At 39.1% G+C, this 27281-nt stretch overlaps 1 protein-coding gene across 9 annotated transcripts in view; it reads left to right on the forward strand.

Annotated features, from left to right (window-relative positions):
• The first annotated feature begins 3533 nt into the window (after positions 1-3533).
• SNCA (synuclein alpha) overlaps positions 3534-27281 on the forward strand; it is a 137198-nt gene continuing 113450 nt past the window's right edge. The window contains exons 1-4 of one of the 9 annotated variants that reach the window (XM_047799364.1): positions 3534-3606; positions 6239-6384; positions 16562-16603; positions 26519-26661. In XM_047799364.1, the coding sequence (XP_047655320.1) occupies positions 6264-6384; positions 16562-16603; positions 26519-26661 (306 nt within the window). In that variant the 5' untranslated portion in view covers positions 3534-3606; positions 6239-6263. The other 8 variants (XM_047799371.1, XM_047799369.1, XM_047799363.1 and 5 more) reach the window with 8 other exon arrangements.

The raw sequence follows: 27281 nt of genomic DNA on the forward strand, positions 1-27281 counted from the left end.
TCTCACTGCCTCCTAATTTTCATATAGCTGCTGCAAGGGAGAGGAAGGTGCAGGTAGTGAATAAGAAACAAGTGGCCCATGAATCTGACTAGTCATCCATGAGGATGCAGTTCCAATCCCTGGCCTCGCTCAGTGGGTTAAGATTCTGGCATTGCTGTGACTTGCGGTGTGTTGCCGTGAGCTGTGGTGTAGGTCACAGACATGGCTTGGATCCCGTGTTTGTGTTGCTGTGGCATAGGCCAGTGGCTACAGCTCTGATTCGACCCCTAGCCTGGGAACTTCCATATGCCACTGGCGTGGCCCTAAAAAGACAAAAAAAAGAAAACAAAATTTAGGAAAAGAAACAAGTGGCCCAAGAATCAACATTACATTGCTCCTTCTCTTCACAATAAATATGGAATATTACTCAAAGATAGTAGAGATTATATTTCCCTCACTTAAACACATTACATCAATTCTTATCCTCCTTTCCATATTTGGTCATGGGCAGTTTTCTTATTTTTCATGTCATTCCACTTTTCAGCACAAGCTTACCACATGTCACACCTAAAAGATCAGTTGTTTATGGAGAAAGCAGAGAGTCTAGGTTAACCATGCATTTCATAGAATGTTAATCATTAGCTAAATTACTGTATTAAACTCACATAAAATAATCCTATTAAAAACTAGCAAAATACTTGGATTTCATTTATGAAAGAGAACACCAAATATAAATGTAGTCATTAACAAAGTATGCACAGCAGTAATGCCTCCCCATAGGTTATTCTTCCATATTTCTTACGAGGTGTAGGTGATTCAATGAGTTTTTGTTTTTGTTTTTGTTTTTAATTTTTTTTAGTTTCAATTTCAAGTTGTATTCCATTAAAAATTTACTCAAGCCTATGCTGTCGACTAACGATGGAAAATAAAGAAAACAAAAACAAAACTTTAACTTCGGTCCCCTTCTTTTTCCTTGAGAAATTCTGCCTCATTAGGAATACTGAACTAAAAGAACAGAAGCAATGCCACTATCGATATTCCCAGTTATTGAAGGTTTATGGCATGCTTGCTGCATTCAAGGCACTTTGAGGAATGAAAAGAGGAATAGAACATAGACTTATAATTCTGAATGACAGCAAAGTATTTTATCATTTTCTTTTTTTGTGTGAGGGATGAGAAATCACCTTTCCCTGCAGATGATTAGCAATACAGAAATGGCAAAATTTCAAATATGAATGCAGCATTTTAGGACCCCAATTCCCCTTTATTTCCCTTCCCACATCCAAATTCAAAGGTTATTTGTAACAGAACCGGGACTCACCTTTTTTCCTCCCACTCTATCCCATGCCCAATCTGTAAGGTTCCAGAGGGTTTGGCCAATTCAGGAGACAGTGTGCCTTCTGGAATAGTTCCTGCTGGATTATCTCAGCTCTGCCACATTTTCTGCCTTTTACCAAAATTTTTGGGGCTTTGGATTCTCTGTCTGCAAAAGGTACATAATAAAACTTAACTTTCCCACTTACTACGATTAAATGATACAGTAATTAGTTCTTTGCCAAGCATAAAGTACCACAGAAGGGTGTGGAATCATGCTATGCTACAAGAAGCATAAAAATGCTCAATACCTGCTTCAAAGTAATTCTCTCATTGGTCCGTGCAGGGCATAAAGTATGTCTCACTTTATCCACCCTTTTGACTTCTTAAGGAGGCCCCTGTTAAGCTATAAATATGTCATATAATGGAATATTTAATATTTATATTAAATAACTAGTTGTGATGTGTCACTCAGGAAAATATTTGTTATTGGCAGTAATAAAGGGAAATAATTGAAAGCAATAAAAACACCAACACTACTGGAGCTCCTGTTGCAGCTCAGTGGTAGCAAACCTAGCTAGGATCCATGAGGGCTCAGGTTTGATCCCTGGCCTTGCTCAGTGGGTTAAGGATCCAGCATTGCCGTGAGCTGAAGTGTAGGTTGCAAACGCAGTTTGGATCTCACATTGCTGTGGCTATGGTACAAGCTGGCAACTACAGCTCTGATTGGACCCCTAGCCTGGGAACTTCCATATGTCACGGGTGTGGGCCTGGAAAAAAAAAAAAGAGAGAGAGAAAGAAAAAGAAACACTACCAGTTCATGCAACAACACAGATGAATATTAGGCTAAGTATAAGAATTCAGATACAAATATTAGGCTAAGTAAAAGAAGCCAGATACCAAAAAAAAAAAAAAGTTCATACTGTATAATTTTATTTTTAAGAAATTCTAGAATATATACAACTTAAAAGGGCACAAGGAAACTTTCTGGGGTGATGAAAATGTTTCATGTATTTATTTTTAACGGTGTGGGTTCCACTAATATATGTCTTTTCCCCTCTTTTTATTGGAGTTTTTACTGAAGTTTTGTTGAAGTAGAGTTGATTTACAAAGTGGCGATACTTTCTGCTGCACAGCACAGTGATTCAGTTCTACGTGTGCACACATTCCATTCCCTTTCAGATGCTTTTCCCAGCATGTATTTTTCAAAACTGTTTTAAGGGAACACTAAAGAGCTGAGCCTATCGCTGTTTATAAATCTTACTTAAAATTGAAAAAAGACCATTGAAATAGTATTGCTTATTTTAAAAGTTTTTATATTTTATGGATGCAGGGTTAAATATTTACAGATGAAAAGACATATATAATTCTTGGGATTTAGTAAAAATTGGGGGAAGGAGTAGTGATAAATATAGGGAATAGACAAGAATGCAGATACACGTGGTTGACTGCATTAGAAAACAGCGGAAGTTGGGTGATATTCCATGGAGAGTCCTTTATTTTTGTTTTTGCTTTTGTTTTGCTTTTTAGGGGTGCACCTGCAGTATATGGAAGTTCCCAGGCCAGGGGTGGCAGGACCTGTAGCTACTGGCCTATACCACTACTACAGCCACAGCAACACCAGATCCCAGCCCTATCCCTGACCCACACTGCAGCTCATGGCAATGCAGGATCCTGAACCCATTAAGTGAGGCTGGGGATGGAACCCGCATCCCCACGGATACTAGTTGGGTTTGTCACTGCTGAGCCACAACAGGAATTCCTATTCTCTCCATTCTTGTATGTTTGAACATTTCCCACAATAAAAAGTTGAAAAGAGAGGCATCATCTTGGTTCCTCTCCCTTTACAAGAGAAAACTGAACATAACTTGTATTGGCTCTCAAAGCCAAAAAGCAAACCAACTTCCAAGTTTCCTTCCAAGTTCCCCAGGAAACAAAATAGGAGCGTTTTTAGAAAGCCTACTTTTTAAAAGGGCCGACCATCAGTGCAAGGAGTAGGTTAAGAAATATATATACTTGCTTCCCATCTCTTTGGGTTTCAAACTTGTTTTTGTAGATTTAAATTACTTTTTACTCACATTCCAGAATGTGAGTCCAAGGATCAGAGAAATCTCCCCCCCCCCACATAAATAAACACAAGACAAGCCAAAAAAAAAAAAAAAAATCTGTAAAGACCTGTTTTTTCCCCTTCCATTTCTAAAAGCATCCTCCCATTCCAGGCAAAGCAAGCAGAGGCAGTCTGTTAGGGGGAGGAGCTTGGTTCTCCATTCCGGTGTGATCCAGGAACAGCTGTTTTCCCTCCAGCTCTGAAAGGTGAAACTGTGTCAAGCAATGCAAAAATTGTCTTGAAGCTCGTGCATGTGTATGTCTGTGTGTCTGTGTGTGGGGTGGGGTGGCCTGTCAGCCCCGAGGACAACGTGAATCAGAAGTCAGAAAGGTGAGTGGTATGTGGAACCTCTCTTTTCAGAAGGGGCCCATGAAATTGGATATGACGGTTCAGGAGACTCAGTCACTCTGGATTTATCTCTTCCATCCAGGAACTGAAATCTGGAAAGTAAATCCCATTCTGAGAACAAAACGCCTTACAGCCGCTGGGTTTCGACGGCTGGGGAATATTTATTCCTTGATCCACTGATGGGAAAAAAATCAGCGTCTGGCAGCCGCTGATTGGTGGAAAAGAAAATGGTGATAGTGGGGTGGGAAGAGGATTTGACGAGCCTCCTCCTGCCTCCTCAACCTGTAACTCATCCTTACTAGTCGCCTCTCCACCTGCCGGACCACTTCGGGCTCAGGAGAGGTTAAGAACAAACGTTAAATCCGGAGAATAGTTAAAACAAAAGCGTCGTTAACGTTGTGTCCTACGGACCCTTCATCCAATTTCAGTGATACGAGGGAAACCTGCGCTTGGTCCTGATGCGGGTACTCTTCCGAAGCTACCTGTCTCCTTTAGCAGCTCCCCGAAAGACTGGCGCTATTTTGGTGGTAGAGCCCTCAGACCCCACTTCCCCGGGTTGGCTCTAACGTGGGGGTCCGCAGGAAACACCGGGGGGAAAGGCGGAGACTGGGAAGGAGGGGGGATGGGGAGAGAGAAACAGACATCAGCCCAAGCCTCAGAGCTCCGGATCGCCGCAAGAGCCTGGGCGCCCCTGAACTTGAGGTGAACCGCCCAACACCCCACCTTCCAGTCTCCCAAGACCAGGCGGGCGGCTGGCGTTGGAGGTACAGCCTCCCGCCACCCCCATCCGAGAAGAGGAGTGAAGTGCACGCGGCGGGGAAAGCAACGCGCGCAGGGAGCGGGGCGGGGAGCGGCGCTGACAAATCCGCTGCGGGGGCTGGGCGCGGAGGAGAAGGAGGAGGAAGACGAGGAGGAGGACCGAGACCACTAGAAGGGGACCCAGGAGAGGGGGCGAGAGACAGAGCGCAGCGACGTGGGGGTGAGGTGTGTGCTGGCTTTGGAGCAGACCCGGGGACCGCGCCTTGCCTTTGGCAGCCTTGGCGCTCTTTCGCCGCCTTCCCTTCCTCCCTTCTGCCTGGAATCCTCTCGTGCGGGGGACGGGGAGTGGCTATTCGACGACAGGTTCGCGGGTTCCCTCCCACGCCCCCAGCCTCTCCCCCCAGGGTTGTGCCGACAGCCGCCTCCGCTGAGGGCCATCCCTCTCCTGGTGCCGCCTCCACCCTTCCTGTGCGCTCTCTATCCTCCTCCCTCCCATTTAAATAATATTTAGGAATTGTTTTTAAAATTTTTTAAGTGGGTGCGGGGGAGGAATCGGAGTTCTCAGGAGCCAAGGGAATCAGGTAAGTACCTGTGAATCTAAGTGGGCAGCTTGGGAAATCTTGGAGAAAAGCTGGTGGGAGAGGAGTCATTGCGGCGCCGGGGCGGGGGGGGGGGGGGGCGGGGGGGGGTTAGCGCTGCTGTAAGGACCTGCCGTAGTCGAGTCTCTCTTAGAGGTGGGTACTGACCCCTTTGGTGAGCTTGAGGAAAGTAAATTGATGACTCGGCTTACCTCCTGCTTCTGGTACTCCCCCTCTTCTCGTCCTCAAAGGCTGAGCGGTCTGGATTCGCTGGGATACGCTTTTCCTTTGGGAAAGTCGAGGATGCTCGAAGGATTATAACTATTCAACTTTTATTTCTTACTTTCCTTAAATCCCCTCTCTGTTCTCTCTGTAAAGTAAGCAAGCTGTATTGGGCAAGCCTTTAAATGGAAGCGCAGAGAGAGCAAGTCAACAGGTGGGAAGGGGTTAACAGGTGCTGGGCGCCGGGTGGGTGGCGGGTTCAGCGGGCTAACTCCACCTCTGGCAGCTGGCGCGCATCCGGAGACTGCCTGCAGGTGTGAACGCGCCTGCTTGCCTGCTCAGGGTAGACAGCTGAAGGTGGGGTACATCGTCCAGTGGGTGAGAGCCACTGCAGGTGGGCTTGCAATTGGCCTGGGGTTCAGCCACACCCAGAGTGAGTGGTTCTCTTCCCTCCCCTCTTCCTGATCAACCTGTTAGCTGTTTGAGGGGATTTATTTTGAGTATCTCTGACCCCCCTCCTCCAGCTCCTTTTCCTTTTCCTGTGATCTGTCTTCTAAACGCACTTCTACCTTAACACCTTCATCGTTTGGACCCTGGGAAATTGAAAGGGGGGAGGGGGTAAGTCTTCTCTTTTCATGTAACTCCACTTGGAATGCGGTGAGAACAACTCAGATGATTCATCCCAATCCATGTTTAGGAGGCTAGACTTCGACCAAACAAGATGGATGAGAGATGCTAAATTTTTAGTGCAAAAGCTAAAAAAAAGGCTGCTTTGTCCAGTGGTTGAAACAGAGGTACACCTACAAGAGTCCCGCATTTTTTTGGGGGGGGCGGGGGAGTCTACTGATCTTTCAGTGATTTTTACCTTGGGTGGTTCTAATTTCGTTTTGTTTTACCCCAAAGTTCTCAAAGTGTATTTTGTGTTCTCCAGGGTGGTGTAAAGGAATTCATTAGCCATGGATGTATTCATGAAAGGACTTTCAAAAGCCAAGGAGGGAGTCGTGGCTGCTGCTGAAAAAACCAAACAGGGTGTGGCAGAAGCAGCGGGAAAGACAAAAGAGGGTGTGCTCTATGTAGGTAGGTAAGCCCTAGATGTCAACTTGAGATTTATTTATGACTGGTGGGTTAGGATGATTGATGCCTTAAATGCTGGTATTTCTCAGTTTTGCATCTTCACTTGTCAAAATGATGGTCTGAGTCAGAGGTTTGTGTAGGTAGGTGAATGTTTAAGTTTGAGCTGATAGTAAAAAAGTGGGGCTGTTTTGTTTTTCCAGATTATTTAGCTTTGCAATAACACTTTGTACTTTGTTTCTTTTTTTTTTAATGAATCTTTCTATGTGTAAGTAACCATAGTTCTAAGGACAGTTTTTAAAACTCAGTCTTTAAAACAAATAATAAAAAAAGAATAAGAATATTTTATCAATCAAAGCCATAAGCTTTTGATTTCTTCTATCATGATAATATTTGCTAATTTTAGTGCATTCTAATTTGAAAATAAGACTTTGATACGACCTTGAGATACATAAAGAGAGACCTACTGTAGCCCTAAAAAGGAAAGGCAGAAAAAGTCTTTGATGGAGTTACTTCTGGTGATGACCTGCTAAGCTGGGGACTCCAGAAAGTACTTGAGGGCTGCCGTCTCTGAGCTGTTGATATAGTTCCTTTATCTAATGAGACACACAATAAATTGTGAAATTGATGGTTATCGTTTCGACTTGTTTATAAATTCTCACCTTGGAATATTCTTGCAGACCCTCCCTGACTCTCTTTTCTTTACTTTGAACTGTGTTAGGTTGGAACTTTATAAACCGCTTCACATTCCCTGAGGAAGGAAGGGGCACACACATAGACACACTCATCCATAGAGATGCACACACATACACATGAGGCATACACTCACCCACTGCCACTTCTGCCTCTCTTCTTTCTCCTCTGAGCTTTTCCGTATTTTCTGGTAGCAGCTGTAGCAGCAGTAGCCACAGGATGAGCAATAAGGCGGAGGATGAGCTTGTTGCATGACATAGAATACCCTGCCTCTGTCTGTGGGGTGACATACATAAAGCTACACCATCTCTCCGACATAGATGGGCTGGAGAAAAGCTATGCTTGGAATGATTTTTATTATCCTTCTCATGCTATTTTTTTTTCTCGATGGTTATAGATTCTTTTTATGTTGGCTTAATCTAAACCATAAACCTCCAATTAAATTACTTTCTCTCTCAAAACATATTTTTTGCAAATCATTGGATTAAAAGATGTCACAAGAGGGAAGAATTGATCAGTTAATTACAGGTTTTTTGTGAAGTGTGAATTATACATCTTTTTAGATGGAATTTGGAATACTGAATCATGACATGCAGATAACTAATGTCTTTATATTTGTCCCCAGTTTTCCAAGTTGTGCAAGTGCATGCTTATAGCTATTCTTTGATTTCAATTACTTTATAACTTTGTAACTTTAAAGATTTTTAGTATGATAATATCCACTTTATTAGCTTTTAATGAGTCCAGAAACTACTATATATTAAATTAGTACATTGCTGTTTTCCCAGTAATAAGCAGGACTGTCGTCTCAGAAACTTTTTGTCCTCATTGTCAACTATGAGTTTGGACAAATAAAATGCTTGTATTTTTTAGAGAGTGATAATCCTGTTATTTGTTTAGAGATTATTATATGAAATTTCAATTTGTTTATGTGTCATATACTTAAAAAATCACCTTCAATGTTTATTATGGTATTTAACACATAGTACATTCTATAAATTATCAGTTATGTTTTAAAGTCAATTAAAAGTTGAATGCAAATATAGGATTCAGGATGAAAAGTGACCTTGTGAAGACACAGTAATGTAGCTCAGGAGTAGGCAAGATTTTTCTGTGAAAGGGTAGACAGTAGATTTTTAAGGCTATGATATCTCTGTTTCAACTACTCACCTCTGCTCTTATAGTGTGCAAGAGCCACAGACAATAAATAGGGTGACTATATTCCCATAAAACTTTACTTACCAAAACAAGTGAAGAGTTTATTTGGTCCATAGGCTATAGTTTGCTCACTCCTGATAAAAATAGAAAAAACGTAGACTCGATGTCAGACAAACCTCAATTCCAGGCCAGGCTACACCAACTATTACCTCTAGGGTAGTGGGGAAGTTACTTAACATACCTAAGCATCCCTTTCCTCATTTGTAAAAAGATGATTTTGACAGATGCAACTCTGCTGCAGAGTTTTTGTGAGAATGTCATAATAAAGCAGAACATATGAGTAATAGCCATACTTTAAAAAATGGAAGACTTTAGTTCTTTAATATTTCTTAAAACTATTTCTTAGTGGTCTTAAGTTAACAGAGAAATTGAGAAAAAGATACAGAGGTTTCCCAAGTACTCCCTGCTCCCTCCCACCCCCCGCCCCAGGCATAGCCTCTCCCCTGACCAACACCCTTCATCAGAGTTGTGCATTTGTTACAACTGATGAACCTACAGTGACACATCATAATCATCCAGAGACTGTAGTTTACATTAGGGTTCACTCTTTGTGTAGTATATTCTATGGATTTGCACAAATGTATGACACATATTCATCATTATAGTATAAAATCGAGTATTTTCAGTATTATAAAAATCCTCCATGCTCTGCTTTTCCATGGCCTTCCCCCAGCCCCTGGCAACCTCTGATCATTTTCTTTGGTTTTGCCTCTTCCAAAATGTCATGTTGTTGGAATCACATAGTATTTACACCTAGTATATACCCATATAGTACGTTCGGACTGGCTCCTTTCACTTAATCATGTGCATTTAAGGTGCGTCCATGCCTTTAAATGGCTCATTTCTGTTTAGTGTAAATAATATCCTATTATCTTGATGTACCACAGTTTGTTTATCCATTCGTCTCCTGAAGGATATCCTGGTTGCTTCCAAGTTGTGGTAATTCCGAATACAGCTCTGGTAAATATCCCCGTGCAGGTTTTTGTGTGGACATGCGTTTTCAGTTCCTTTGGGGAAGTATCAAGGAGCACAGTTGCTGGGTCATATGATAAAACTATGTTTGTTTTTTTAAGAAACCATCAAACTGTCTTCCAAATTGGCTGTACCGCTTTGCATTCCGCAGGCCGTGAATGACCATTCTTGTTGCTCTTCTTCCTCAGCGACATTTGGTGTAGTCAATGTTCTGGATTTTGGCCATTTTCATAGGTGTTTGGTGGCATCTCATTCTTATTTTAATTTGCATTTCCCTGATGACATAGGATATGGAGCATGTTTTTAAATGTTGATATGCCATCTCCATCTATTTTGGTGAGGTGTCTGTTAGGTCTTTGGCCTCTTTTTTAGTCAGTCTGTTTTCTTACTATTGATTTTGAAAAGTTCTTTGTCTGTTTTGCATAACAGTCCATTTTCAGATGTATCTTTTGTGGGTATTCTCCTGTCTGTAGATTGTTTTTTCATTCTCTTGACATTGTCTTTCACGGAAGTTTTTCATTTAAATGAATTCCAGCTTATTAATGATTGATCTCATGGTACTTGTCTTTGGTGTTAGCTCACCTGTGACCATAGCAGGTTAAGGATTTGGTGCTGCTGCAGCTGTGGTGCAGGTTCATTCCTTGGCCTGGGAACTTCCACATGACCTGGGTGGGGCCAAAAGGTCATTGTCATACCCAAGGTTATATAAATTTTCTCCTATGTGATCTTCTAGGAGTTTTGTGTTTTATATTTAGGGCTGTGATCTCTTTTGGGCTACGATCTATGTGTTTGTGAACGGTGCAAAGTTGGTGTATAAAGTTATTTTTTGCATGTAGATGTCCAGATGTTTGCTTAAAAGACTACCTTTGCTCAATTTTAATGCCTTTTTTTCTTTTGTCAAAAATCAGTTGATTATATTTATGGGGATGTATTTCCAGGCTCTCTGTTCGCCTCCCTTGATTTATTTGTTGATTCTTTGACCAATATATACACTGTCTTGATTTTACTGTCACTGTCTAATAAGTTCTGAAGTTTGGTGGTGTCAGTTCGCTGACTTTGTCTTCTCCAATACGATGTTGGCTATTTGGGGCCTTCTACCTCTCTGCATATCCTCTAGAATTAGTTTGTCAGTATCCACAAAATAACTTGCTGGGGTTTTGATTGAGATTATATTGAACTATAAACCAAGTTGGGCAGAGCTGACTTCTTGATAATGTATCTTCTATTCATGAATGTGAAATATCTCTCTATTTATATAGTTTGATTTTATTGATCAGAACTTTGTGGTTTACCTCATGTAGATCTTGCATATATTACATTAAATTTATATCACAGGTATTTTATTTTTTTGGTGCTGATGTAAATACTATTGTGTTTTGAATTTCCAATTCTACTTGTTCGTTGCTGGCATATCAGAAGGTGATTGACTTTTTGACCTTATATCCTGCAACCTTGCTATGATAACTTAGTTCTGGGAGATTTTTTTTGCTGATTCTTGACAGTTTTTTTTCTTCTTTCCCAATATGACACCTTTTATTTCCTTGTCTTAGTGCATTAACTAGGGCTTTTAGTATGATGTTGAAAGCAGTGGTGAGATGAGATATTCTTGGCTTATTCCTGGTCTTAGTAGGAAAGGTTTTAGTGTCTCACCATGAAATATGATGTTAGCTGTAGGGATTTTGGAGATATTCATTACCAAATTGAGAAAGTTCCCCTCTATTTTACTAAAAATAGGTGTTGGATTTTGTCATGTGCTCTTTCTGCATCTGTTAATATGATGATGTGATTTATCTTTTTGAGCCTGCTGAGGTGATAAATTTCTTGACTTTCAAATGATGAACTGGCCCTGCATAACTATTATAACTCCCACTTGATTGTGGTATATAATTCTTTTTATACATTGTCGGGTTTGATTTCTTAATATTTTGTTGAGAATTTTTATAAAGCACACTTTTACGTGTAGAAGCCAGGGTTATTATTATCAAATAAACTCTCCAACAGAGTAATTACTTTGTCAATATATTTTATTTTTATCATTTCATTCTTCCTTACAAGAACTATTGTCGATACATTGTTGAAAAATTAAAAATGACTGCGGAAAATTTTCTGATTTCACTCATGGCTGAAGAAGTTTGGCATGCTGTTTCCATAAGCCTCTTGAGAAAAGTAGTCTCATTTCTCTATAAAATTATATTTCAATAACTATCTTTTAACTAACTGAAGAACCACCATAAAAATCAGTGTTATTTTTTATATCTATTTTTCTCCTTTTGTGACATATTTGTCCTAAATTTTCAAGTGACCTGCTTCAATTTAATGGACAAAAAAAAAAAAATCTCTCAGAGTTCCCATCGTGGCTCAGTGGTTAACGAATCTGACTAGGAACCATGAGGTTGTGGGTTCGATCCCTGGCCTCGTGCAGTGGGTTAAGGATCCGGCATTGCCGTGAGCTGTGGTGTAGGTCGCATACTCAGCTCAGATCCAGTGTTGCTGTGGCTCTGGTGTAGGCCAGAGGCTACAGCTCTGATTGGACCCCTAGCCTGGGAACCTCCATATGCCTCAGGTGCCAGCCCTAGAAAAGACCCCAAAAGGACAAAAAAAAAAAATCAATCAAATGGTTTAGGAATTATAAACTGAGAACCACATTCAAAGGAAGGAAACATTGAGTTCCCTTTATATAATGCCAAGTGTTGTAAAAGTAAAGACAGAAAATAATCTTTAAAACGTTTCCACTGGTACTCTGTTCAGTAGGTAACGGTGGTCACCACTGTGGTTGGTCTCCTAAGTCACAATGTGCTTCACCTGCACCATATTGATAGTCAGCATCACACGTACAGCAACAGTAAAACTGAGCTCTTGCAGCTTCCAGGCACAACTTCTGACCTTCTCCACTCTGCAGCCTTGTGAAGTCATGAGAGACAGAAGGGAATGGGTGTGGACCTCCTCAGCTTAGGGAAGCCATCAAATCTAATGTCACTTCAGCTCTATCTATCTATGAGACCTACCTATAAAATCTATTATCTATCTATCTATCTATCTACCTACCTACCTATGTTACTAGTCACATAGCCACTTGGCATCTCTTTTGTAGCTATCTCTTTTTAATTACAGATTATTTGCCAATTAAAGTTTAATCACCAGGAATATATGCTAATGAACAACTATCACAGCCAAAAAATGTGCTTTGTATGATGCAAAGCAACTTCAGCAAAACTTTCATGTGTCTTTGATTCAGGATACATTCCATGATTTAGCCAAAGATGAAATTATCAGGCATAACTGAGGCAGAGAGGGAAGATCACAGACCACCTGTTAAACATTTCTTTTTAGTAGCCATTTTAAAAATATGGGATGCAAGGAGTGGCAGTTGAGTGGTGATAAGAAATATTCTTTTAAATATAGGCTTTTCTCACTTTGCATGATTCCAGTATACATGGATTCCAGTTTCCACAGTTATTGAAATAATACCAGTCCCTAACAAGACAGTTCAAATTTCTGTTACTTTAGTGCATAAACTGTGAGTGATTACATAAAGCACAAATATCGCTCTTAGCTCTTCAGCCCACAGATCACTACATAAATAACAGAAGCCTATTATGATCCAAATCATATCACTTCTTTCAAAATTTGTTGGTGCTCAGCAGCTGTAACATACAGTGACTGTTTGATCTGTTCTTCAGTTCATACAGACAGCAAAACCTATACTTGTGTTGCCTCTTTGTCCCTGAATGATAAACACACATGATGTTTTACAAACGTGCATAATTGACAGAGGAAATTGACCAAAGAAATGAATGTCAGCAAAGAGGTGAAGCAAAAAATGATGGAAGTAAAATTTGAATCACACATACATTTATTTATGGAAGAAATGACTTGTGGGGATGTTGGCCCTGTGACTCCAGATATGCAGCCAAAGGAACGGATTGAAAGTGAAGGTGGCAACATAAACAGAAAATGTGGTTGTGATGCATAGGGCGGAGTTGCCCCAGAGGAAATAGTGCCCCATACACCCCTCACATGAAAGGAACTCTCAAAGATCTATCATGACATCAACAGTGCAAAAGCTACGGTTTTGGAAACTGATCCAAACTTATGAAGGAGTTTGACAGTTTCCTAAGAACCGGAAAAAATGTTTAGTTTGACATAGAAAGTTGTACAGCAAGAACCCAAGCACAGTTTAAACTACTCTTGGTAAATTTTTTGCTTTAATTCTCATTATTTTAACTTATAGTATATAAAATAAAGATTAGTTTTACCAGTCTTTAATTTCCCTGTAGATTGATAAATGACTAGGATAGTTCTTAAGGTTTTAACAAAAAAAAATTTAAAGGTCATGGAACAATAGTAATTTCTATCACTAATTAATCAGAATTTTCCTCATTAATTATCAAGATAACTTTCTAGAGCTTTAACTCAGCTTGTGTGCAGTTGTTTTATGATTCCACAGTACTGTGTAAAATGGTCATTGCCTGAAAAATACACACGCACACACACATACACACTCACATACATCATATTGCATGTATGTAAAATATTAACCTGTCTCCTTTAGCATATTTAACTGCTACACAATTGCATTTATATAAATGTTGATAGGGTAGTTCGTCCTGTTTTAAACTGAAAATCTCTTTATAAATATAAGGAACATAATAGCAGTTATCATTCACTAAGCATTTACCATGTACGAAACACTGTTTTAAGACCTGAACATGTATTATCTCCTTTGATCTTCTGGTTGAACGTATGCCATGTATTTGTTTATTATGCCGAGAAGATTTAAATCCAGAAAATACAAATCCAGAGTTCACTTTCTTAACTAAAAACCTATAGTTTGTTTTATGTTCTATATTTATTAGATGTCTTTAAATATATTCAAATTGGAAGTTCTTAAAAATACTTAAATTGCTTTATTAAATGTAGAAACTTTCCTTGACTGTTTTGTAAAGTATAAGTTTAAATATAATGCTTGCAAATTTCACTTAACGCCATATTTACATATTTTTATAAAGAATTCAATGAATATTTTTAATATGATCCCATGTATTAATTTAAGTCATCAATATTTACTTCTAAATAAATTCTCAACTAGAAACTGACTCAGACCAGTGTTTCTCAACTAATTACCTGGAATAGATCATGAAGGTTATTAAAAATGCAAATATCTGTACCTGATATTTACTGAATATCGGAACTCTGACTCAATGGTAGACATTTTTAAACCTCACTCCCACCCTATTGATTCTGCTACCCTTTCTAGTTTAAGAACCAGCTTCTTAGGGATTATTTAATTATTCTTGTAAATTAATTTCATTGATAAGGAAATGGAGTCTCTCAAACTTTTTTCCTTTGTTCTAAAAGGTGTTTACAGTTATTTCTGGTATACCTAGTAAAGGTTTATAAGTCAATGCATTTTTAAATTGAAGGTGGGTAACTATCTTAATACACAAATATAGATTTAAATCATTACCCAATTCTAACCTAATTTCTTTTTTTTTTTGTCTTTTGTCTTTTTTTTGTTGTTGTTGTTGTTGCTATTTCTTGGGCTGCTCCCGCAGCATATGGAGGTTCCCAGGCTAGGGGTTGAATTGGAGCTGTAGTCACCGGCCTACGCCAGAGCCCCAGAAACACGGGATCCGAGCCGCATCTGCAACCTACACCACAGCTCACGGCAATGCTGGATCGTTAACCCACTGAGCAAGGGCAGGGACCGAACCCGCAACCTCATGGTTCCCAGTCGGATTCGTTAACCACTGCGCCACGACGGGAACTCCTAACCTCCTAATTTCTTACATTCCTCTCTGTCTAATAGAACTACTTTATTTGACTCACAGGGTAGTTTTCAAGTAAATCTTTAATTTGTTTTTATTTTCTCCAAAAAATGCCTCATTAGAAGACTGGTGTGAATTACACTGAAAAACATCCAGCATTAGTGAGCTTATGAATAAAATTGTTCACAAACTTAGTTTTAATAACACAACTTAATAAATGACTTGTGTAAAAGGCTTAGTAATGGGGAAAATTCTTATCTTGTCCCTTTTTTGTAGTTGGCATTAGTTATGTTATAGACTTCCAAGTCCCCTTCAAGGAGATTAAACCCCAAAGCCTCTGGCCGCGTCTCATTGCAATGCCCCTTGCCCCACCTTGACCAGCCTGGGCTGCTCACTCCCTGCTAGAGAAGGAATGCCACCCATTCCTCAGCCCGCCTCTATATAACCTGTACCCCATGCAAATAAGATATCCTGCCTGAACCCAATCAGAAGATAAAATATGCCCCATACAGAAATCAAAGAACATGCAGCCTTTAAGTGCAGCATAGGGGGCTGGGGCAGGAGAAATTGGGTCTCCACTCAGGTCCCATCATGGGGATATAAAAACAACTGGTAAGGGAGTCTGGGTTCTTTTTTTAACCCATGCATGTGCACGCCAGCTCTCTCTCTCTCTCAAAGTGGACTTTTGTTTTAATAAACAAGTAAAAGGCCAGACCTCCTGCACCCATCCCTCCCCACTGCCTCTATCCCAGCACCACTGTAGCACTTCAGAACTGCCTGCACCTGCAAACTCTTGGCGCCTGTGGACAAGGATTGAGAGAAATAACCCAGAGGAACCTGACAATCACACTTGAATGATAAAACACTGCATTCTTTCTAAATATCCGCCTTTGTTTAATTGAAAGAATATCGGTTTAGGGTCTTAGAGCCCTTTATTTGAATGTGCTTGTAGCCAATTAGTACCTGTGTGACTTTGGGGAAATTGTTTAATTTGTAATTTCTTCATATATAATAAAATGGGCATAAAATGAAATGGTGAAATTGATATTACAAAGATTAAACAAGACGAGATGTGAAATACCTTTTACATGATAGGTGTTCAACCAAATCTTAATTCCTCTCTGTCTCCTTCTGTGTTTCATGATCTTTCTTTTGTACTGTACTTGAGTAGAGCTTCGGCAGTTCTGAATACAAAATCTCCTTCCTACCCAGTCTCAGTGTTATCTCACCTTTTTTTTTTTTTTTTTTTTGTCTCCCTCTGTAGATTGATGTGTGAAGTGAGACAGGAGAGGTTGAAAAGTCATCACTGTGTGCTAAAATCTAAATTGAAGTGCATCCTGTTAGCTTTGCTTTCTCCTATTTATTGTAGTGATTACTGGATTTCTTTAAGTTTTTTTGCTGTCTGAGGATATCTTAACATATGGGCTTCTGAAGATTGAGACACTGTTTTTGCATCAACAATGTATTTAAAAGTTGCTGCTCAAGACTAAAGGCCAGTTTGAGACTTAACTGTTTTGAATTTGTTTTTATAGGATCCAAAACTAAGGAAGGAGTGGTTCATGGTGTGACAACAGGTAAGCTTTGTGGAGCTTATTTCCAGAGATGATACTGAAAATATCTAGCAAGCACTGTAGTTCCAGCACTGATCTGTTCAGGACATAATTGTAAACAATCACGCCACCCATAGGGGGCATTCTAAGAGGACCTCAGCTTTGTTATCTTGACTCTTTGTAATACATCTTTTTAAATAGAGTAAGGGTTTGTCACAAAGTGCAATAGGCATAACTGTCAAGAATGATGACTGAGGAGTTCCCGTAGTGGCTCAGTGGTTAGCGAATCCAACTAGGAACCGTGAGGTTGCGGGTTCGATCCCTGCCCTTGCTCAGTGGGTTAAGGATCTGGCGTTGCCGTGAGCTGTGGTGTAGGTTGCAGACGCGGCTCGGATCCAGCGTTGCTATGGCTCTGGCTTAGGCTGGCAGCTACAGCTCCAGTTGGACCCCTAGCCTGGGAACCTCCATATGCCGTGGGAGCGGCCCTAGAAAAGGCAAAAAGATTAAAAAAAAAAAAAAAAGAATGATGACCGAATTGACCAGTTTGTTTAATTTACAGTAATATAGCATTTGAGGATTCTGACAATCATAATGTTCTGGCAAACTGACAGCATAAGTATCATATAAGGATTGCCATTTTCAAAGGAGTCAAGTAAAATTTTCTGCAGTGTATAGGGAAATATTCTGACACTATACTGTACTAATTATAACATTTCCTTGATGATTCAGAAGACATTTTGGGAAAAACCCTTGGGATGATCAGGAAATTATTTATTGAATTTATCTCTATTTAGCCTAATTTTACCAAGGATTTGAATAGTTCTGTAAAAAGATTACAAGACACACGTAGCAAAAATGATGAAAATTACGCTGGTGATGCTGAAAAAGACGAGGCGGATAGTAATAGAAACAGAAAAATCAAGGGAGAATCACAATTTAACAACCTTAAAAGCCCACAGACTTGCTGTAATTGTGTTTCTCCTATATTCTCCAAGCTTCCTGACAGCTGTGGTGACCTTAGGGTTGTGTTTTGCTTCCGCAGTCACAGCCCCGCAGCAGCAGAGAATTGAAACATTACAGAAAAGGCACATGACAGCACGTTCATTCAAGTGAAAATACATTCTCAGAGAAAAAGTGAGCCATCCTGGGCGTACTGGGAGTAGGGACTAGCCCGCTTTAGAATTGGGTGTTTCTTCTATCCCCCATGCTTCAGCCCTGGGTGGGGACCTGAGCTTTCCCGCCCCGCCTGTACTGCGCAGGCGTGAAGGGCTGAGCCTCTGATGGTCTTTGTTTGGGGGCACATTTGCTCTTCTGACTGGTCTCCGGCAGGATACCTTATTCACATAGAGGACCGGTTGTAGAGAGGTGGAGTGAGGAGTGGGGCCACCTACCTTTTCTAGTATGGAGTAGGCGGGAGCAGGACGGCTTGTTCAAAGTGGGGGAAGGGGCATTGCAATGAGATGGGTGGGGTGATGATAGGAGCCAGAGACTTTGGGTTTAATCTCCTTGAAGGGGACTTGAAGCCAAACAGTAAAGTAAGAGCTATAATTAGAAATATAATTTACATGATCAAAAAACAGTCACCATAATGGTGCCTCAGAAAAATAATATACTCCTGTTGCTGAATTATACAATAGAAATTGGGGAAGTCAAACAGAAATATGAATACAGCATTGTGTTTCAGGCCTTAAACCCTAGAGACAGACAGACCTCTTTAGTTCAAATTTCTGCTTACCCCTTACTAGCTGTGTGCTTTTTCCAAAAGATGGATAACCTCTGTATGATTAAGTTTCCTCATCTATAAAACAGTTAGGTGAATTAATATACACACACCACCTAGAACACTGAAGGGAAATAGTATGTACTGTAGGGGTGTTACGTATTACTTTATAGTGATCTTGAGCAACACATTTTTACAGCTAGTGGAGAAAAGTATTTATAGGACTATTTTATACATATTTTTAATGTAAAATCAGAACATAAAATTGAAACAGAATCTTCGGAAATTGATTCTGCTAGAAGCTAAATTGAAGTATGCAGCTTACATTTGCTCTGTTGCAATCCAATATACACAAACTGCCTTCGAGGGATCTTCTGTAAACGTGACGTTATAAAGCTTGGTTTTTCTAAGAACTGGAGAGCAGATGGTTGTCGACGCTACTGTTTGAAGAGGGCCGACGTAGCTTAGTGGTTTTCCACGTTAATAGTTGGAGGAAAATCCATGTGGTGGAGAAAGCAGGAAGCATTTGTACGGTTCAGAGCCTGTGGTAAATATTAAAGAGCACAACTAATACTGTCATCCAATGGAGGCTATGGAGATGCTGCAAGGATAACTGTTGACAAAGTCAGAATTTTAAGTCCTTCCCTAGAATGACACAATGGAAACACGGCTTGTGCGGGGTGTGTGCACGTGTGAACCTGCACACCCATGCTCACATCAGCATAGTCGCTGAAGTTTGACAATAAGGCAATAATTTGCAAATTATTCTCCGAAGAACAGTAGCCTGCCAGCTAATGTTTCCCTGGCTTTATAATGTTGGGCAACATTGCATGTTGTGTCTTCCTTTTAGCATATTAAAGAATCGGAACCATTCTACAGCCAATAAATTTGCATCATTGTGTCTAACTCAGGATTTCTCAAACTTAAACTTGTCCTTCTTTCAGTAGATACTAGGGTTGAATTAAATGAGTGTGCCCCAGAACAGTATAGAAAATGCTGCTGAGCGGGCAGGCCATAATGATTTTGGTGTGGGTAATATTTACAGCCATTGTACCAATCAACCACCCTGGCAGTAGTAAAGTATCAAAAACATTGTCATAACTAGTCTGGTTATGAAAATTGCATTGGAATAAATCACCTGCAGTAAGTGACATTCCTCTTCCATATCAGATAAATTAATTACTTAACATATTGAGTAGGGTTATTTGATATAAAATTCCAAATTATAATTATGAGGATAAATAAATAAGTTTAAGGTAATAACCTCAATGGTCAAGGGGAGACCATTGACTGCTTATTATACTTATTATACTTGTTCTAAAATATATATTATGGGTATATAATGAATGCTAAATAATCATTTATTATTGTTATTACTCTTCAAGTAGGGAAGTGAGAAACTATTATAAAGTATATAACATTATCTACTAATATTAAAAGAAAATTTTCTTCAAGATTCATTTTGTTAGCTTTTTTTTGAGAAATATAGATGTTAGTAAACTTAAGTCAGGAGTTTTCTACTTATAACATCTAGGGAAAATTAATTCTCCCAGCTAGATAATCTCAAGATAAAACCCAGAAAACTCTACCTTAATCCCTGGCTTTGGATCTCAGGGCATTATTACTTCAGTTGTCAATGCATCACATTTTAGAAGAAGATGAGAGTGTACTTAATCTGGGCTTATTGAATGGAATGTCTTTGAATGCATTTAAAAAATTAATTTTGATGTAAGCTTACTCATTTTTTCCCCTCATATATATGGCATAAGTAATTTACTGTTATTGGAGATCTTCAAGCTTTGATTCTTATAAACAGAAATTTAAGGTACAATAATGAACGCAATTAATTTTCAACATATCGTAGTTTAAATTTTCTTGTTGAACTGCTTTAAAATACGAAAGTATTTTCCTCATAGCTATAATTTATATACCAATTGGAAACTAGATCTTCTTAATTTTATAGTTTGGTTTAATGTCAACAGTCAGACTTGCTATATCTGTTCTAAAAGTTGGTGCCATGTTTCCTTCCTGGAATTTTATTGTTGACTAGGATTATAAACTAGAACCCTAATTATTAAAGTTAATCTATAAATCACAGCTCTATACAAAATTTCTTTTAATGCATTCAAAATTAGTGAGTATCTATTGTGAAATAATATAAAGAAAAATAAAATAGGATCTCTGATTTTAATGAACTCAGAATGTATTGGTGGAGGTAGATACACATAATGGGAAATGAATAATTATGGCGCCATGTGAAAAGCTGTGTAGTAAAATATGCCTAAAATATGGGTCATAGGAGGATGAAGGACTCTTGCTGGAAGGAGAGATTTTTAGCATGGAATCAGACAGTTCGGGTGGGTTTTCACAAAGAGTTTGAATTTGTTGAGTAAACGGGTAGAAGAATATCTGAGAGGGATAAATACTTCTGGCCAGATGGATCTATAGGTACCAAAATGGCAAATTTGGGGAAAACAGAAGTGAATTAAAATATTACACTATCAATTGATGGGGAGAAAAATATCTTTTCTGATCCTGGTTATAAGATCTTTTTCCCTCAAATACCATTTATTAGATGGAAAATGTGCTAATGCAAGTGTCTCCTCTCCTTAGGTTTTTGTAACCGAGCCCAGGTTTGGCTGTTTGCCACTCTTAAGCAGTAATTTGAGAGGCAAATGTCAGTAGAAAGGAAAGGTGCTTTCATCAGAAACGTTGGCGATCTCGGGAGATGGTGGAATCTATGGTTGCAGATGGTTGTCTAGAGCCCAATTCCAAAGATTTTATTCAGCCATGACAGTTTTTAAAGGGAAAAATGGGGGCAGGCTAGAATCTCAGTGAATCATCGAGGCAGGAGGTTGGGTTCTGCATCCTTCTCCATGAGTGCCCACTGGCTGAGTCTTTTTTCAGATGTTTTCTTGCCTGCAGTGATCTGCCTGCAGGATTGCTAAGGGGGCTGTTGGGGATAGAGAGCTAGTTACTTTTTAGCTGCTTAATTCTTCATTCCTTTTATCTAGGAAATGAAATTAACAGGTTAGACAAGGCATGGTGTGCATTCAAGAGAGCATGTCAAGTGTTACTTTCAATTGCTTAGTGATCTTGTTCCTAAAATTACGTTTCTTTAAGGTTAGAGGAGAACAGCAGCAGCAAACAGGAAAGGGGCAAAGAGCTGCTTTCATTTTGTCACTCTTTTATTTGAAATGTCAGCAAGCAGAGAAATAGTATAAAAGGCCTTAATAAGGAAAAGTAAGGGTTTAAGGTCAGTGGATAATCCACTGGATAAATCAAGTCCTACAGAGGTCTTTTAAAATGTGTCTATCATTGCTATACATACACCTTGCCATTTTGTAATGTAACTTATTTATTCTTACAATGATAAAATATAACAAAATTATAATAACATATGAAGTGCATTTTACTGTGCAGTTTATGTGCAATAAAAAAGTATATATACATGCATAAAACTAGAAATTGTAAAAATAAACTTTCATGGCTGGCAGAAAAAATATGAATCTCTAAAAAGATCAACATTTATTTTTGTCTTTGAGATTTTGTAACAAGAAAATGTTCATTTTCAAGTACAACTTTATATTCATATTCTTTGAAAAGAAAAGAAATGAGAACTTAAAGCCCATAACTCACTATATTTAAAGCATCAACATTCTGGAAATGTTTAAAAACATGAGATTCCCAGTACAGCTTTTCATCAGCATTTAAATTGAACTTTGCATTAGAAATAGCCATTACTAGTTACCAAGTATCAACCACATCCCAGGAAGCAGCAAAAGGCAAATATCAGACAATAGCCCCACATTCTTGCTGGGTTTAGACTCTAGGGTCTGCTTCCACTTCCCCTCATTGCCTAGGTTGAGGAGTGTGAGTTTTTGTCCTTATGGTCCTCCTCAGCCTCCATGACCTACATAGTGTATTCAGTTATTTTCTCCACACTATTATTGTTTAATCATTGTCGTCTCCCAATCTGTGCCATAGTCATGTGACTAGTACATTACACTTAATGACTAGCATAGTGCAACTCATGGGATTCCCCAAACCAAGATGTGCCTACAGAGGATGAACACAAACATACAGTATAACAAGAAAATATGTCTCTCTCTGCTTGGAAAAGAACCTGAGAAGAACATCACTTAAAACCCAAAGTTCTTTTAGCCAACCAAATCCAACTATATATAAAAAAGATCATACACCACGACCAGGTTCACAATGATGATTCAACATATGCAAATCAATCAACATCATACACCACATTAACAAAAGAAAAGTCAAAAACCACATGATCATCTCAATAGATGCAGAAAAAGCATTTGACAAGGTCCAACATCCATTCATGATCAAAACTCTTACCGAAGTGGCTATAGAGGGAACATACCTTAACATAACGAAAGCCATTTACGACAATCCCACAGCAAATGTAATAGTCAATGGAGAAAAGCTGAAAACCTTCTTGCTAAAATCTGGAACAAGACAAGGATGCCCACTCTCACCACTGTTATTCAACATAGTACTGGAAGTCCTAGCCAGAGCAATCAGACAAACAAAAGAAATAAAAGGCATCCAAATTGGAAGAGAAGAGGTAAAATTGTCGCTGTATGTAGATGACATAATACTATATATAGAAAACTCTAAGGACTCAATTCAAAAACTACTCAAACTCTTCAATGAATTCAGCAAAGTAGAAGGATATAAGATTAACATTCAGAAATCAGTTGCCTTTCTGGATACTAACAATGAAATGTTAGAAAAGGGACACAGGAGTTCCCGTCGTGGTGCAGTGGTTAACGAATCTGACTAGGAACCATGAGGTTGTGGGTTCGGTCCCTGCCCTTGCTCAGTGGATCAACAATCTGGCGTTGCTGTGAGCTGTGAGCTGTGGCCTGTGTGCTGTATGCTGTATGCTGTGTGCTGTAGGTTGCAGATGCAGCTCGGATCCCGTGTTGCTGTGGCTCTGGCGTAGGCCGGTGGCTACAGCTCCGATTGGACCCCTAGCATATTGGAACCTCCATATGCCGCGGGAGCGGCCCAAGAAATAGCAAAAAGACAAAAAAAGAAAAAAGAAAAGGGATACAAAAATACAATACCTTTTAAAATTGCATCCCCAAAAATCAAATACCTGGGAATCAACCTGGCCAAGGACGTGAAAGACTTATATGCTGAGAACTATAAAACATTAATCAAGGAAATTGAAAAGGATTCAAAGAAGTGGAAAGATATTCCATGCTCATGGGTTGGAAAAATTAATATTGTAAAAATGGCCATACTACCCAAAGCAATCTATAGATTCAATGCAATTCCTGTCAAATTACCCATGACATTTATATAGAACCACAAAAGACCCAAAATTGCCAAAGCAGTTCTGAGAAACAAAAACCAAGCAAGATGCAAAACTCTCCCAGACATAAGGCAATATTACAAAGCCACAGTCATCAAGACAGTGTGGTACTGGTACCAAAACAGACATAGACCAATGGAACAGAATAGAGAACCCAGAAATATACCCAGACACCTACAGTCAGTCAATTAATCTTCAACAGAGGAGGCAAGAATATAAAATGAAAAAGATAGTCTTTTCAGTAAGTGGTGCTGGGAAAACCAGACAGCTCCATATAAATCAATGAAACTGGAACACACCTCACACCATGCACAAAAATAAACTCAAAATGGCAGAAAGACCTAAATGTAAGACAATACACCATCAGACTCCTGGAAGAGAACATAGGCAAAACATTCTCTGATATCAACCTTACAAAAATAAACCAATGGGACCTAATCAAACTGACAAGCTTCTGCACAGCAAAGGAAACCATAAAAAAAAAAAATACAGCTTTAGAGAATGGGAGAAAATAGTTTCAAGTGATGAAACTGACAAGGGCTTAATCTCTAAACTATAGAAACAACCTATACAACTCAACAGCAAAAAAACCAACAACCCAATGGAAAAATGGGCAAAAGACCTGAATAGATGTTTCTCCAAAGAAGATATACAAATGGCCAACAAGCACATGAAAAAACGCTCTACATCCCTGATTATTAGAAGCATGCAAATCAAAACTACCATGAGATACCACCTCACACCAGTTAGAATGGCCCTCATTAATAAGTCCACAAATACAAACACTGGCAGGGGTGTGGCAAAAAGGGAACCCTCCTGCACTGTTGGTGGGAATGTAAATTGGTACAACCACTATGGAAAACAGTATGGAGATGCCTTAGGAAACTATACATAGAACTACCATATGACCCAGCAATCCCACTCTTGGGCATATATCTGGACAAAAGTTTCTTTGAAAAAGACAAATGCACCTGCATGTTCAGTGCAGCACTATTCACAATAGCCAAGACATGGAAACAACCCAAATGTCCAACGACAGGTGAATGGATTAAGAAAAACTGGTATATATACACAATGGAATACTATTCAGCCATAAAAAAGAACAAAAATAATGCCATTTACAGCAACATGGATGGAACTAGAGGTTCTCATACTAAGTGTAGTAAGTCAGAAAGAGAAAGACAAATACCATATGATATCACTTATATCTGGAATCTAATATACGTTACAAAAGAATCTTTCCACAGAAAAGAAACTCATGGACTTGGAGAACAGACTTGTGCTTACCAAGGCCAGGGGGAGGGAGTGGGATGGACTGGGAATTTGGGGTTAATAGATGCAAACTATTGCCTTTGGTATGGATAAGCAATGAGATCCTCCTGTATAGCACTGGGAACTGTATCTAGTCACTTATGATGGAGCTTGATAATGTAAGAAAAAAAGAATGTATACATGTATGTGTGACTGGGTCACCTTGCTGTACAATAGAAAATTGACAGAACACTGTAAACTAGTTATAATGGAAAAAAATAAAAATCATTATGAAAAACCCTAAGTTCTTGAGATGTGGAAAAACAGCAGACAAAAAATGAGTTTGTGAGGCAAAGAGAAAAGAAAGCAATCATTGCATTGATAAAGATAAGAATGCAAGGCCCATATCTGACATGTATAATTGTTATGAAGTTCAAGTGAAAGGTTGTTTTATCTCTCTATTGCCCTTGAAATTATTTAAAGGAGCAGAATCTCATCTTTTTACTGCCTTGTCATTAAAAGTCTTAATTGCATTGAAACGAACTTTGTTGACAGAGCTTCCTGTATTTGATATTTGCAATGTCATCACATACATAGTTATATAAGATACTAATACCTTTTTTTGTCTTTTTTTCTTTCTAGGGCTGCACCTGCAGCGTATGGAGGTTCCCAGGCTAGGGGTCCAACCGGAGCTGTAGCTGCTGGCCTACACCACAGCCAAAGCAACGCAGGACCCGAGCCATGTGTGCAACCTACACCACAACTCACGGCAACGCCAGATCTTTAACCCACTGAGTGAGTCCAGGGATCAAACCCACATCCTCATGGATGCTAGTCAGGGTCTTTAACTGCTGAGCCGCAATGGGAACTCAAAGAGATTTTTTGATAGGAGATTAATTTCTTTAAAATCTAATCCCAAACTATTTACACCGTCTTCTTAAAATTTTAACTTATTTGTAAAAATCTACTGAGTCACTATATTTTGTTTAATGAAAAGAAATTGTAAGTGTGCTCAATAAGCTATTTCAATTTCATACTTTAGTTCATGCCTAGCTCTTTTGTTTCCATTAACATGATTGAAAACCAATCTGATCACTAAAACCCTTCTGTTTTTATACTTGATGTTTCATAAAAGGATCAAAGTTCCTTCATAATCAGCCTTTATTTATTTCTGATGCTAATGTGTGAGAGCACATATGTGTTGTGTGACTCCGAAGGTGTGGGAAAACAAACATGCTGAGTGAGATTGAAAATTTGGTCTTGAAATAAAGAAATAAATGTCATGCTGAGGTTGATACAGCTGCACCTGTAAGCATTGCTTTCTGTAAACTTTCCTCAGTAAAATGTAAACCAAACTGAAATTGCTCCTGGCTCTAAATTTGTGATCATTAACTTGAAACATCTTTTAATATCTGCATGATTACCATAGACTATCTTAGCAATGATTCTGTGTTTGGCTAAGCCATGCTCACTTAGAAATCTCTAAGTGAGATTTCTTCAGACTCTTTAGGTATCTACCTGTGCAAATAGACATCTTTAGAAGATCATGGCTAGGAGATGTTTAATTATTTTAAGTTGCTGTTGGTTCAAAAGCCCTTAATCTGTTGTTCTTGATTTATCCCAGTGGCTGAGAAGACCAAAGAGCAAGTGACAAATGTTGGAGAGGCAGTGGTGACAGGGGTGACAGCGGTAGCACAGAAGACAGTGGAAGGAGCAGGGAGCATTGCAGCTGCCACTGGCTTTGGCAAAAAGGATCAGCTGGGCAAGGTATGGCTGCATATCTTATGTTATATTGAAAGCTGGTGAGATCACAGTGCATTTTCCAGCAAGACACTAGGCAGGAATAAGATGCTTACTTGGCGGGGGGATTGCCTGACCCTCCCTCACAAAGAAATACTACCTTAATATGCATGTTCTTTTTGGAGGTATTTACCCAGATAAATGCCATGAAGATTGTACAATAAGTGTGATTGTTTTATTTTCCAGGAAGAAAGTTGATGAAATGAACAGTGTAATAAATGTTCAAAAGAACAGTGACATTTCAGAAAGAATGGGTGCTTTTATGTCAGCTTGGAATCTTGGAATTTCTCTTTGTTGGGATATAGCAAATTCTTTGTGCGCAATCTCTCAATGTTCAAATGAGACTCTTTTACTTGATTTTTTTAATCATCTCTTATTAAATGTTACATTTGCTTATTACATAAGAGTTCATTTCCAAATATATGTTTCTGGAAACGCAGAGGCTTAAACTATATACCAGCCAGAGGCTGTGGTTTTGGGGTGATTTTAAGATTCTCAGAAGAATTCTGACTTTGCCTTTCTCTGCAAATGTGAGATTCTAGGAAGGTTATTCAAGAGTTATTCTGACTTTCATTCTAAACAAGTAA

Source organism: Phacochoerus africanus, chromosome 10, assembly GCF_016906955.1.
Source record: "Phacochoerus africanus isolate WHEZ1 chromosome 10, ROS_Pafr_v1, whole genome shotgun sequence".
Taxonomy (NCBI): Eukaryota; Metazoa; Chordata; class Mammalia; order Artiodactyla; family Suidae; genus Phacochoerus; species Phacochoerus africanus.